Source organism: Oncorhynchus masou, chromosome 30, assembly GCF_036934945.1.
Source record: "Oncorhynchus masou masou isolate Uvic2021 chromosome 30, UVic_Omas_1.1, whole genome shotgun sequence".
NCBI classification, from domain to species: domain Eukaryota; kingdom Metazoa; phylum Chordata; class Actinopteri; order Salmoniformes; family Salmonidae; genus Oncorhynchus; species Oncorhynchus masou.
Genome location: NC_088241.1, coordinates 55389541 through 55404891, shown reverse-complemented (window position 1 = coordinate 55404891; position 15351 = coordinate 55389541). Strand labels below are relative to the sequence as shown.

The following is a 15351-nucleotide window of genomic DNA, read 5'->3' as shown; positions in this document are numbered from 1 at the left end:
AGGAGAGTGACCTATCCTACATGTGACACATAGATACAGTGTTTTCTGACAGGAGAGAGTGTCCTATCCTACATGTGACACATAGATAAGGTGTGTTCTGACAGGAGAGTGACCTATCCTATATGTGACACATAGATAAGGTGTGTTCTGACAGGAGAGTGACCTATCCTATATGTGACACATAGATAAGGTGTGTTCTGACAGGAGAGTGACCTGTCCTATATGTGACACAAATGTAAAGTGTGTTCTGACAGGAGAGACTGACCTATCCTACATGTGACACAAAGATAATTTGTCTTCTGACAGGAGAGAGTGACCTGTCCTACACGTGCAGAGAGTCCACACTATTAGCTGCTCATGCATTCAAAGCCAAATCTTTACTCTCGATGGACATATGCTAATCCAAGTGTGAAATACAGGTATGTATTCTGACGAAGTGTGTGTTCTGCAGGTGAAGTCATGTCAGGTATTGTGAAGGAGTATAGCTGGATCACCCTCTCTGATCTCAGTACTACAGTGTTTAGAGATTCTCTATTCTGTTAACTGGATGCTTCAATTGCAAACCAAACAGATACATGTAAGGGAGATGTTGACAGTTCTTCACTGAGCATTGGGCGACATTACTATTCTGTGTGTACAGTCCCCAAATAAGTGTGGTTTGTTTACCAGGTATAAGGATATAATGAGATAAATCAGGTTTATTGTCTGTGTGTCTGAGGCGGGTCTGTTGGAGACAAATAATTCCTGGTTGTCATGGCTGCTAGGTTGTAAAGGATAATCTAGAGGCGAAAGAAAAACACACCTATTTAGGCGAGGTGCTGGCTAGCGGAGTGGAACACTTAAAAACATAAAGGAGGACCGCACACTCTAGGAGCTCAGACGAAGACCGCTTGTCTGTCGAAACGTTGGACATAAATATTTTTCCCTCTGAGCTCCTAGAGTGTGCGGCTCTCCTTTATTTTTCTAGGTTGTTAAGGATACCATTTGGGAATAAATGGTCTCTATGGACAGATGTGTGGCTGGTACGGCGAGTATTGTGAGCTGCAGAAAAACTTCAGAAGGCAATGAGACTAGTTGACCACAAAGGAGCAGTGTTGTGCAACTGTCATAGGACTCAAGACAATGTCAACCATTTTCCAACAGCATTGACATACTTTCACAAGCAGAGACACACACATACAGTTGACATACGCATGCACACACACACAAACTCAATTTCAATTGCCTCTTCCAGACTCACACCTGAACTCACCACTCACCTACACACAGACACACATCATTGACTTACTCACGTGTGTGTTTGTGTGTTGTTGTGTGCGCCCGGCCCGGCCCACAGTGGCGTTACTGACTGACCCTCTGTCTTGTGTGTTGTTCTCTCCCGTCCCGCGGCTGGTGGCCTGCTCCCTGATCTCTGTCTCTCCCGTCCCGCGGCTGGTGGCCCGATCTCTCTCCCCCAGAGCAGTTAGTGTTGACTCTCATTAGGCAGGAGAAGTCTCCTGACCACCTGGACCCAGAGCTGGGCGTCGGCGTGGCCGCCATGCGCTCCCGACTCGCTAACAGGTTTGAAAAAAGTGAGTTGGAGTCTTGTCTTACACAGGCTGGCCTAGCTGGTGCTCCCCATATCTTGGAGTTCACTAGTGCATGCACTGGAATAGTAGCCTATAATGACTAGAGCAGCGGTCGGGGACAATTATTTTTAATGATTGAATTTCAATTGACAATTGACCCCAACCCTGGCCTAGAGCACAGTGGTAATCACTAACCCTGATACCAGAGGAACACTACTCTCTAGGACCAGGGCTGGTGACTGCTGGACTCGGCTGGTCTGCCTTTCTGCACAATCACTGCATGTGCTTGTAGTAAATACACTTGAGTAGCATTCACACCAGTGGAGGCTGCTGAGTGGAGAACAGCTCATAAATAATGTCTCGAGTGGAGCGAATGGAATGGCATCAAATACCTGGAAACCATGTGTTTGATACCATTCCACTGACTCCGCTCCAGTCATTACCACAAACCCATACTGTATTGATCACCATGTATTCACTTCACATGATCTAGTACAGATTGACAAACACACGCATTTACTATACATACAGACACACAGAACCACATGGTATGCTTGCATACATGTAAATAAAGCACACGTACCTATGTCACATGCATATGCACATGGCATCCTTTAAGCATGCACATAGATGCATGCATGTGTTTGGGTGTTGACTGTTGAGTTAGATTGGGGAAGAGTGAGTGAGAGCAAGGGAGTAGTTAACTGCATGTTGGGGGACGTTGCATGTGTAAATACAAAATGCGTCACTGCTGTAATTGTGTGTGTGTGAGTGAACGGTATAGTGTAGTATATGGGATTAAGTATACATGTATATTGCGCGTGTACAGTCTCTGGTCTCACCTGTTGGATTATCAGTGTAAGGATTAGCAGGTAGGGGAAGTTGCAGATCAGACAGAGAGAGGATTACTACCCCAGCCTGTACTGCAGGAAAGAGGCGCTCCACCTTCTCACCATTCACTCCGTCGCTGTAGTAATTGGACACACTGGCTGTCCTAGCAACCAGCAGACCTGCAGGTCAACCTTAACCAGGAAGTAGACGACTTGACTCGAGGTCACCTTCGGGACAGGAACAGCCATGACACCTCATAGGGGTCAGGCGGTCAGATGACGCTCCTCCGTCGGTAACGCTATCCTGACCTCACAATGGGAGGGGGTAGGGGAGGATGTGGGGTGAATTGGGGAACCTCCGATTCACCAAGAATCCTTCAGAGGGTGGGATCTTCAACTGAGCTGTCGAGTTTGTAGTTTGCGTGGACTATGTTTTAAGTCATATGACTGACTTTGTATGCCTTTGACTGTACAGTTCACTCTGTTGTACGGATTGTTTTCCTCTTTTGGTTTGTGACTTTGACTGAGCGTCTCTTTCCGACTGTCACATTAAATCGGTGGTCATTACAATAGCGATGTTTAATACGGTCTGAAACACAACGCTGCCGGCCGGGCTAAAGGCTGGTGTATAATAAGCGCTGAGGGAGCTGCAGTGACAGTGTGACATCTGAGTGGGGGCGTGGCTGCGCCACAGAGGCACGCTGTCTGCTGAAATAAGGCACCAGTCATACAGGAAAGAGAGAGGATGAATTATGCAGCCTCCCTCTATCCATTATTCAGAATAGCGCCTTGCTTTATAGCCATGAAAGGCTGGCACGGGACCAGGTAACACGGGCCAGGTAGTGACCTTAAGGGTTGAGGGGTCAACCCAGAGCCAAACTAAGGGACTGAGCTAGTACAGTAAAGATGGGCCAAGCTGTGTCGGATTGAGCAATTGATGCGTTTTGAGAGGGGGGTGATTAAACATGACTCTACCAGGTATATGTATTTTTGATTGCATGTGTGGTTATATCAAGATGATAGTAGTTTTACCGGCTTTTTACAAGGTCATTCCTATTTTGCTGAACACGCACAAACGTGCACTACATTGCACCTGGCACTCAAAATATTTGCACACAGGCTACCCACCGTTCTGTATTAAACAATGAAGAATCAGTCTGGTATGGCACTCGAGGGAGAAGCTTTAGGGCCTCCCGTTTTAAAGTTTATAGAAGGGTGTGATTTTTGAGAACGTCTCCATATGCTGAAGTATGCTGTACTGATGAAGAGCTGTTAAATAAAGTCTTGCCGTCCTTAACAAGTTCTATTTGAGTATTCTTGGAGTCCGTCAACTCTTCAGTAATGAGTTATGGTGGTGACGGTGCTTCTGGTTCTGATCCATCAGGGAGGAGGAACACAGAGTATTGATCTGCTCATGGACATATCAGAGCTGTAGCAGGCTGCTGAGATGGTCAATATTGATCTGCTAGGAATAAAATGTAGAGTAAAGAGGAGAGTGAGAGTAGGAAGAGAGAGGTAGGTAGAGTGGGAAGAGATATGGATGAGTGGAGGTATACCGTAAGGACAGAGAGAGGTAGGTAGAGTGGGAAGATATATGGATGAGTGGAGGTATACCGTAAGGACAGAGAGAGGTAGGTAGAATGGGAAGAGATATGGATAAGTGGAGGTATACCGTAAGGACAGAGAGAGGTAGGTAGAGTGGGAAGAGATATGGATGAGTGGAGGTATACCGTAAGGACAGAGAGAGGTAGGTAGAATGGGAAGAGATATGGATGAGTGGAGGTATACCGTAAGGACAGAGAGAGTAGGTAGAGTGGGAAGATATATGGATGAGTGGAGGTATACCGTAAGGACAGAGAGAGGTAGGTAGAGTGGGAAGAGATATGGATGAGTGGAGGTATACCGTAAGGACAGAGAGAGGTAGGTAGAATGGGAAGAGATATGGATGAGTGGAGGTATACCGTAAGGACAGAGAGAGGTAGGTAGAGTGGGAAGAGATATGGATGAGTTGGAGGTATACCGTAAGGACAGAGAGAGGTAGGTAGAGTGGGAAGAGATATGGATGAGTGGAGGTATACCGTAAGGACAGAGAGGTAGGTAGAGTGGGAAGAGATATGGATGAGTGGAGGTATACCGTAAGGACAGAGAGAGGTAGGTAGAATGGGAAGAGATATGGATAAGTGGAGCTATACCGTAAGGACAGAGAGAGGTAGGTAGAGTGGGAAGAGATATGGATGAGTGGAGGTATACCGTAAGGACAGAGAGAGGTAGGTAGAGTGGGAAGATATATGGATGAGTGGAGGTATACCGTAAGGACAGAGAGAGGTAGGTAGAGTGGGAAGAGATATGGATGAGTGGAGGTATACCGTAAGGACAGAGAGAGGTAGGTAGAGTGGGAAGAGATATGGATGAGTGGAGGTATACCGTAAGGACAGAGAGAGGTAGGTAGAGTGGGAAGAGATATGGATGAGTGGAGGTATACCGTAAGGACAGAGAGAGGTAGGTAGAATGGGAAGAGATATGGATGAGTGGAGGTATACCGTAAGGACAGAGAGAGGTAGGTAGAGTGGGAAGAGATATGGATGAGTGGAGGTATACCGTAAGGACAGAGAGAGGTAGGTAGAGTGGGAAGAGATATGGATGAGTGGAGGTATACCGTAAGGACAGAGAGAGGTAGGTAGAGTGGGAAGAGATATGGATGAGTGGAGGTATACCGTAAGGACAGAGAGAGGTAGGTAGAGTGGGAAGAGATATGGATGAGTGGAGGTATACCGTAAGGACAGAGAGAGGTAGGTAGAGTGGGAAGAGATATGGATGAGTGGAGGTATACCGTAAGGACAGAGAGAGGTAGGTAGAGTGGGAAGAGATATGGATGAGTGGAGGTATACCGTAAGGACAGAGAGAGGTAGGTAGAGTGGGAAGAGATATGGATGAGTGGAGGTATACCGTAAGGACGGAGAGAGGTAGAGTGGGGAAATGGAGGAAACACTAAAAAACACTAAACAAACACAAAAAATGCTGGGTTGTTAGGATGACCCAACTGCTGGCTGTCACTTAGTTGGGTTGTTTTCTGTAGACCTTTCCTGCAGTCAAATGACCTAGTGGCCTCATGGGTGGAATGTTGTGAATATTTTTCTTAATTAATGGCAATTAACAGTTTTGTTATATTTCAGTCTTCTGTGATGTGTGTACGTGTAAAATTGGGATGCAAACTCAAAATGTAATACATTTCAACTATATCTGACATGGTACAGGTGTCTCCTTTTTTTAAGCCCATAACCATGTGTGTGAGGTGTAGACTTTTGTTTCAAAGTAGTTATGTTTAAGACTACCAAGAAACACTGTGACCCTGATTTGCCCATTGCAGTAAAAGGTTAGAAATAACAAGGTTGGGTTGTTGATGCTGGGTTATAGGGATATGACCCAGCGGGTCAGATCAGAAGACTGGGTGTGCTGCTTATTAGGGGTGTGGCTTTCAGATAGTTATTTTTGGCCACCTGCAAGAGTAAATTGAAATCCTGTTCATCTGTTTTGCTGTATTGTTATCACATTGGAGTCAGGGGTGTGTGCAGGGTTTGGTTCCAGACCAGCTCTAAAACACCTGATTAAACTTACCCAACTTATCCTAGGGGATGTGTGAACATCACTCCTCTGCCATGTGTCCCCCCTTGCCCTGCCGAATAGCTAGCTCTTCAGAGGCGCTGACTGGTAAAGACTGTGAGAAGGCGATCACGTGTGCTAGCAAGGCAGAGGTCCTGGGTTTGAGCCTCGCTGTGAGCTGTATCAGGAGGAAGAGGTACTCGCTAAGCAAGCAGCGTGATGTCCATTACACCCGTACACACCGTGGCACCTGTATGTCGTTCTTATGTTCCTTCCTTCGTGCCAGATGCTTACCTGATATGCCTGGCAAGACCTTGCGGTGATCTCCCCTCCTAAACATGTGTCACTGTCTACATTCCAGTGGAAAACAGGAGGTGCCTGAATATTGATGCTATCAAGGGCTCTAATGACCTGGCCTTTTGACTGGGTCATTTCATCCAAGTCACTTCACAGTAGAGCCCTGCACGGGCATGAATTTTAAGCTCCAGCACTACCCATGCTGAAACGTTCAGGCCCTACCCTACCCAGGGACGATTGCTTCTGCCAAATTTAAGGCCCTGCCCGAAACCTGAAATCAGAAATAACTTCCTCCGATAGTAAAACCATTAGCTGCTCCTCTCTGTCCCTGCGCTCTGCTCATGGCAGCTCTGAGTCTGTGAGTATCCATAGCAACGGCTCCGTTTGGGCTGCTCTGCTCAATGAAGAGACATGAGAACTTAGCTAGCTATACTTTTCGTCACTCTAAACCCCAACAAAACTCAAGGAACATGATTATTTTCTGTGAAATAATCCATCCTGTTTTATATTTGATGAGGTTGAAGCACTTCTGACACCACGTTATGATCTTAGTCAGATATAACTGTACTGCGCATCAGAGCACGAGCAAATGGCTCAGCTTCAAAAGGTCAGTGATCAATTTAGTGATACCTGAGCCCTGCCCGTACCCTAGTTACCCAGCCTTAACTCAATGTATAATATCTGGCCCATCGGACTGGGGTCGGGTATCAGACGTCTACTTCAGGCTATACAGCAATAACTGAGTCATGTTAATAGGCTGAAATATACGGTTATAGCACCGGGACCGGAGCTCTCTCTATGTTGGCCTCTCTGGGGAAATGATCTCCCTATTCTAACATTCAATATAGTGGAAACCACCTCTTATTATTTGTCTGAATTATTGATGGATTAATGGCTGTTTTTATTTCCAGACCCACACAGCGATCCAGACAGGGCCCATTCTTGTAAGAATTGATTGCTGGTGAGGTTTGGTGTAGCACCTGAAGTTAGTTAGACATTGAGCTGCAGTAGTGCCAGTATTGCAGCTTGTTCCTATGACTTCATATAGTCTGCCCTGAATAGTGAATGTAGACTGAACCTCATAAGCCCCCAGAAAACGGTCTGGGAAACTGAGGATAGTGATCTCATGATGAATGACTCGTCCCCTTTCAAGTGTAATTTAAACTGGTAAACCGAGCCTGCAATGTCAGACAACAGACACAATACCAGTCTCGGGGGCTACTGTCCCTTTAAATACGAGCCCTCAGCCCGCCCTCGGATGGGAACACGGTAGTCAAGGCTCCACGAGAGATTGGGGCCGTTGTCTGGTGTCGAAGCATCATCTAATCCACCTTGCAGAGAGACAATTTTCCAAAGCCTTCTCTAGACCGCCAGAGAAGGCCCGATGAAACGGAGGCGGCGAAGGTCTGTGTGCTTGCTTGGGCTATTCTCACAAGCAGTCGGGAGCTTCCCGGACAGCGAGGCCAAGGGAGAGGAGACGAGTGACGGGCGTGCTCCATCTGTCCTCACCGGGGCTTGTTGTGCCAGCTGGGTAAACTATTCCGTCACGTCCAAAGCAGATTGTCTCTATCTCCCCCCTCCATTATTTAGCGCAGCCCGATGACAGAAAATGTTCCTCTGATGCTCAGTGGGTGTGCAAGTCGTGCTGATCGCAGCTTGGCCTTGATTTTATATGAGAAAACTACAAAGGAGGGGGGACTCCGTAGGCAGTGCAAACGCGGAGCGAATTATGCAGCGTCGGTTCGGGTTCTTTGCTTGGGTGATAATGCTGGTGCACTATGCGCACATAGGGCGATGTAACAAATCCCGCTGTTTGATAAACAAATACACAATGTTTCCGCGCCGATGAAAGGAGTCAAACTCACGGTGTTTGTTTGACCATTGTGCATCCCTCATCACATTCTATACAAGGGGACCTGTGGGCGTCGAGCGGCTTGTGTGTGTATTGGTGATGGAGCTATGGCATGGCAATTCCATGGTAACAGAGTGATGCTGAGACTCACTTTAAAATGTATATCAAACAAAAAACAATTAAGGCAAAGTTAAGCAAACCATACAACTATGCACAAGCACTAATTAACAATTTCCAGCGAAAATGTTACAAAACATCGTTTACTTGAAGACGGCACAAACAGTAGAAATAGGCATTCTGTTATAACTACACTGTTCTTCAAGTAAATGTTTTTGTTAAAAGTTCAGTGACTTGGTTAAAGTAACTTAGCAATAATTATTTTTAGTTTGACATACATTTTAAAGTAAAAAACAAATCTGAGTCTCAGCATCACTCTTTTGGAATTGCCCAGCACCGAGCGAGGCAGCGCACTGAAAGAAAAGGGGCTGTTTAGAATGGAGAGGTGGGGACGTCATTGACATCGACCGCCAGCTTACATCCGCATACAATAGCCCTACCTGTTTCTGCCCTCCACGTTTGAACTGTAAACCATGTCTCTTACGTCTCTCCCTGTCTCCCACACACACTTACCCTAGCCTCGCCTCTCTCCCATCAATCGAACGGTGCAGGAACCTCTTGTTCATCCGCCGGCTACCGCAAGGCAGATGATGAGATGTCCGGGACTACTTCGCAGGCAGATCCCATAGATGCTACGGCACGGACGATTCTGCTAAACCAACCTCAGAACACCAAGTTCTGTGACAACCATGTCAGGTAAGATTTCACCTGGCTACAGCATCATTATCATCAAGTTACTGAATACAGACTTGAATGGCCTTTCCAGACAAGTTGTGATATTATAATTGCCTACAATAGTTGATAGTTTTAGGGATTTATTTTCACTTTTTTTTGTTAAATAGGTTTTGTGATAGGCTATATGAGTTAATGGTCCAGTTATAGACTAGTAAAGGAGGGTTGTAAATTATCATCAAATGATGTGTTGGAGGGGCGGCATCAGTGGGTTGTTTTTAAGTTCAGTGCATCTGAGGAAAGTGCTTAACATTACCATTTACTGTTCTTAATCAATAATACCGCATGCATTTTAAAACAGGCACTGAAGGTAAAGTAACTACAGTGAGTTTGTAGATGTTAATAGAAGCTCCTCTGGTACTAATGGTAGGCTACATTAACAATGTATGAATAGAATAGTTATCCTTGAATTGTCGTAAAATCTAATCAGACATTCTGTAGTGGGGTCCAGGTCTGGTCACCGATTAGGTTACTATGTGCTGTCCTGATCAGATGAAACAAACAACCTTCTCACATTACATTTTAAAATGCCAAAGCCCAGAGTTTTGACTTCAATTCAATACATTTTTATTGGCCTACTCTTAATTTGGGAGATTGTGGTAAGCAGGGGATCCAGCCTTGCTTGTTTACAGTGCCAATCTCTAAAGCGATAGCTTTCACTACTAGTTAGTGAATGTTCTGGTGTGTGCCCATCTCTTGTGGGCAGAGATGGGCAGCATGTATTTGAAATTAGTATTTTAATTACTTCTGAGTATTTTGTCATTTGAATTACACTTGGCTGAACTATACTCCAATGTATTTTTTTTTAAATACTGTAATTTGTTTTTTCCAAATACAAATGACTTTCTATGCATCTTCTATATATTTGGTCCCCCTTTCACCCTGCATTGGTATCAGAAGTCTGATAGCACTATGGTGTCATGAAAGCGTCTGCTAAATGAACTAGATGTTCAGTTGAAGTCGGACGTTTACATACACTTAGGTTGGAGTCCTTAACTCGTTTTACAACCACTCCACAAATGTCTTGTTAACAAACTATAGTTTTTGCAAATCTACTTTGTGCATGACACAAGTCATTTTTCCAACAATTGTTTACAGACAGATTATTTCACTTATAACTCACTGTATCACAATTCCAGTGGGTCAGAAGTTTACATACACTAAGTTGACTGTGCCTTTAAACAATTGGGAAAATCCCAGAAAACAATGTCATGGCTTTAGAAGCTTCTGATAGGCAAATATACATAATTTGAGTCAATTGGAGGTGTACCTGTGAATGTATTTCTAATCAAAAGAAATCAGCCAAGACCTCAGAAAAAAACCTTGAAGTCTGGTTCATCCTTGGGAGAAATTTCCAAACGCCTGAAGGTACCACGTTCATCTGTATAAACAATAGTACGCAAGTCCACTGCTCAAAAAAATAAAGGGAACACTAAAATAACACATCCTAGATCTGAATGAATGAAATATTCTTCTTAAATACTTTTTTCTTTACATAGTTGAATGTGCTGACAACAAAATCACACAAATTATCAATGGAAATCAAATTTATCAACCCATGGAGTTCTGGATTTGGAGTCACACTCAAAATTAAAGTGGAAAACCACACTACAGGCTGATCCAACTTTGATGTAATGTCCTTAAAATGAGGCTCAGTAGTGTGTGTGGCCTCCACGTGCCTGTATGATCTCCCTACAACATTTGCCAATCTTGGTGTTCTCTGGCAAATTTACATTTACATTTAAGTCATTTGGCAGATGCTCTTATCCAGAGCGACTTACAAATGCCAAACGTCCTGCACGGTGTTGGGCTGTAAGCACAACCCCCACCTGTGGACGTCGGGCCCTCATACCACCCTCATGGAGTCTGTTTCTGACCGTTTGAGCAGACACATGCACATTTGTGGCCTGCTGGAGGTCATTTTGCAGGGCTCTGGCAGTGCTCCTCCTGCTTCTCCTTGCATAAAGGCGGAGGTAGCGGTCCTGCTGCTGGGTTGTTGCTCTCCTACGGCCTCCTCTACGTCTCCTGATGTACAGGCCTGTCTCCTGGTAGCGCATCCATGCTCTGGACACTACGCTGACAGACACAGCAAACTTTCTTGCCACAGCTCGCATTGATGTTCCATCCTGGATGAGCTGCACTACCTGAGCCACTTGTGTGGGTTGTAGACTCCGTCTCATGCTACCACTAGAGCGAAAGCACCACCAGCATTCAAAATTGACCAAAACATCAGCCAGGAAGCATAGGAACTGAGAAGTGGTCTGTGGTCACCACCTGCACAACCACTCCTTTATTGGGGGAGTCTTGCTAATTGCCTATAATTTCCACCTGTTGTCTATTCCATTTGCACAACAGCATGTGACATTTATTGTCAATCAGTGTTGCTTCCTAAGTGGACAGTTTGATTTCACAGATGTGTGATTGCCTTGGAGTTACATTGTGTTGTTTAAGTGTTCCCTTTATTTTTTTGAGCAGTGTATAAACACCATGGCCACGCAGCCGTCATACCGCCCAGGAAGGAGACGCGTCCTAGAGATGAACGTACTTTGGTGCGAAAAGTGCGAATAAATCTCAGAACAACAGCAAAGGACCTTGTGAAGATGCTGGAGGAAACGGGTACAAAAGTATCTATGTCCTATATCAACATAACCTGAAAAGCCACTCAGCAAGAAAGAAGCCACTGCTCCAAATCCGCCATAAAAAAGGCAGACTACGTTTTGCAACTGCACATGGGGACACAGATCATACTTTTTTTGAGAAATGTCATCTGGTCTGATGAAACAAAAATAGGACTGCTTGGCCATAATGACCATCGTTATGTTTGGAGGAAAAGGGAGGAGGCTTGCAAGCCGAAGAACACCATCCCAACCGTGAAGCACGGGGTTGGCAGCATCATGTTGTGGGGGTGCTTTGTTGCAGGAGGGACTGGTGCACTTCACAAAATAGATGGCATCAAGAGGGAGGAAAATTATGTGGATATATTGAAGCAACATCTCAAGACATCAGTCAGGAAGTTAAAGCTTGGTTTCAAATGGGTCTTCCAAATGGACAATGACCCCAAGCATACCTCCAAAGTTGTGGCAAAATGGCTTGGAGTGGCCATCACAAAACCTTCACCTCAATCCCATAGAAAATGTGTGGGCAGAACTGAAAAAGCGTGTACGAGCAAGGAGGCCTACAAACCTGACTCAGTTACACCAGCTCTGTCAGGAAGAATGGGCCAAAATTCACCCAACTTATTGTGGGAAGCTTGTGGAAGCCTACATGAAACATTTGACCCAAGTTAAACAATTGACAGGCAATGCTACCAAATACTAATTGAGTGTATGTAAACATCTGACCCACTGGGAATGTGATGAAAGAAATAAAAGCTGAAATAAAAATTTCTCTCTCCTATTATTCTGACATTTCACATTCTTAAAGTGGTGATCCAAACTGACCTAAGACAGGGAATTTTTATTTGGATTAAATGTCAGGAATTGTGAAAAACTGAGTTTAAATGTATTTGGCTACGGTGTATGTAAACTTCTGACTTCAACTGTATATGTAAAAATGAACAATTGCAAAGCATGCTGAGTATTATTCTAATGAGCTCTTCCCCGAAACAATACACGGTGTGCTTTGCAGTTCATTTTCACATATACATGTTGGTCATTAAGCAGACATGCTCAACTAAGGTAGATCAACAACATATCAGTCATAGCAAGTAAGGTGTTTTTGTAATTGTTACTGAGACTGTTGTTGATGTTCGGGTTGGCTACTTGCAAATTGATTTTTGTAAACAAAATATGTATTTTGTAATGTATTTAAGTAAAATACAAGTATGTAGTTTATTTTGATACATTGATATTCATGGTATTTTGTATCTGTATTTTATCTGTGCCCCGCTTGTGGGCGGGATTGAGGGCAGTGCCCAAACGGAATCTGCATCTGTGGGGAATCTCTTATCATTAGTGTCCCAGATGACTGCTGTATATTCGGTGGTGACAATGACTATGGAGCTATACATATTAAGTTGTGTAGCCTTGCAAACAAGACCAATAGAATTAAGTTTTGGTTCAATTTGACACCGTCACGGTACCAATGAATTGTTTACATGTGTTTTTACACCCCTCCCCACACATGCGCACGTTTATTTATGTTGCCTTTTAAGAGGATAAGGGTTGAATACAGTAGGGTACGTTACAGGACATTCTGTATAAAAATGTAGAAATGCATGGTGAATAATAGATATGGACCCATGTCAGCTCTATCGGCAACAGTTAGGATGTTACGCCCTCCTGAACATTACCCTGGCGCCTATACAATCCAGCAGGTTATAGTTACGTGGGTAGAAGCTTGTCGTCAGGCGTTAAACGCACCTCATCGATCTGTCTTTACTGTCAGGAGATTGAATTCTGCTCTGAAGCAGGCCTATTTCAGGTCCGTTAATGAGATTAAGACGGGCCTTCGCCAACTCGTTTTATTGGATCACCAGGCTTTTCCTGGCCTGTGATTGGACAGTCTGCCTTTGGAGACATGCCCTTTGATGTCCCATTGTTCCCATATGTCTTTAGTTGATGTTTGAAAGCTTCACTGCTCCTATTGAATACTCTGAGATTAAATTCCTAATAGCCCCTCTTCTCTTTTAATCCTCTTTTTTCTACCTTCAAGTCATCTTTCATTCACAGCCCTGTGTCTCTGTGCAAATCTACTCCATCTGTCAATCAGTCACCACAGCCGCCATGAAAAAATACTTAGCTGAGATGTTGTCTGTAGGCACAGATCTAGGATCCACTTACACTCGCCTATTTCCTAACCTTAGAGTGTGTGGCTTTGGGCTTGTCTCCAAGGAGATGCTGACGTGTTGGAGGATTTAGACACAGTAAGACACACACACCAGCACAATCACGTACACATAAACACACTTTTGAGTTAGTTATATTGGCCAGGATAAAGACAGACCCTGAACTGAAGGCTGATTTAGTTATTTTAGTCTCTTATAGCTGCTGGCTATTATCAAGGCTAATCAATGCTGTTGTCTGATCAATACAGGTGATCGACTGACAAGGTTTGCCTGTTTGGGAGTTTTGGTCTAAATATAAAGCTTTGAACAGTGACGTTCGGTTCATTTGCGAGGACGTGAAGGTGTGCAGCCCATAATAGATCCTTTTATGTTTTTGTGCCCGAGCATGTTTAAATCTAATTGTGTAGTCTCTCTAATGGGGTTTCAAGTGCATCGATAATCTGCTATCGGTGGGGAAGGGATTGAAGAAGAGATCTACACTCTAGTGACTACCTCTGTTTTACACTGGAGACCACAGAGGTGGTTTCTTCCAATGGAAATCAAACTCAATTTTTGTCTTTTTCAATCCGATATAGGGGGATTTCTCTTTTGGTGTGCTGATTTAGTGCCCAATTCAATCACACCGCTTTAGCCGATAACCACAGTGGTTGTTTTGGCGACGTCGGAGCTGGAACCATTCGAGCTGTCGAATCCACAAGCAGCTCCGTGCGGTAGGCTATTGCAGACACTGCCATTGGATGAACAGAGACATGTTAGTAACAATCCCATGCAGCCTCTACACCTCCATTAGGCTCCTATAAATCTTTATTATTTTGTTTAATTATGAAAAAAACGTCATTTTCGATATGCTATACAGCCTACACTTTCTCATTCTGAACCTCTAACGCGAGTGGGAGGGGTGTGACTTCGTGACAACCACACGAGCAGCTGCTTACCGATTTGACAGCTCTTATCGCAGTTACACCTCCAACACTGCCAAAACACCAGCTATGCGGGTATCTGCTATTGTCGGTTAGCGCTTGATCGGATTGACTCCCAGCCTTATTGTGTTTCATTACTGTGGAGACTAACCCTGTGACATCCCTGTGTCCCTCCTCCTCAGTACCACTAAGTACGGGGTGTTTACCTTCCTGCCTCGTTTCCTGTACGAGCAGATCCGCCGCGCTGCCAACGCCTTCTTCCTCTTCATCGCCCTAATGCAGGTAGACCACGCCCACAATGCAGAGTACAATGGGTTTACTCGAGGGTGCAACGTTATAGAGCATTCACATAGAAATGTGTTATCTAGATAAGATATGATTCTCTTTCATGTAAACCTATGAAACGAATCAGCTCTATTCATAATATTTCTATCTGTAACCTGCACTGACAACCTGACCACACCCTCAGCCTTTCCTCGACGTTGTGTCTGTGTTCTCCTTGTCAGCAAATCCCTGATGTGTCTCCTACGGGTCGTTACACCACCCTGGTACCACTCATCTTCATCCTCACTGTGGCCGGGATCAAAGAGATCATAGAGGACTATGTAAGTAGGACAGACACAGCGCGACAGACACAGCGCGACAGCCA

At 44.6% G+C, this 15351-nt stretch overlaps 1 protein-coding gene across 5 annotated transcripts in view; it reads left to right on the top strand.

Annotated features, from left to right (window-relative positions):
- atp8a2 (ATPase phospholipid transporting 8A2) overlaps positions 1–15351 on the top strand; it is a 78068-nt gene that overhangs the window by 5388 nt on the left and 57329 nt on the right. The window contains exons 2-5 of one of the 5 annotated variants that reach the window (XM_064949432.1): positions 1458–1571; positions 8783–8960; positions 14885–14984; positions 15209–15307. In XM_064949432.1, coding sequence (XP_064805504.1) covers positions 1458–1571; positions 8783–8960; positions 14885–14984; positions 15209–15307 — 491 coding nt within the window. Of the gene's footprint in view, positions 1–1457; positions 1572–7595; positions 7827–8782; positions 8961–14884; positions 14985–15208; positions 15308–15351 lie in introns of those variants that run through there. The other 4 variants (XM_064949435.1, XM_064949434.1, XM_064949433.1 and 1 more) reach the window with 4 other exon arrangements.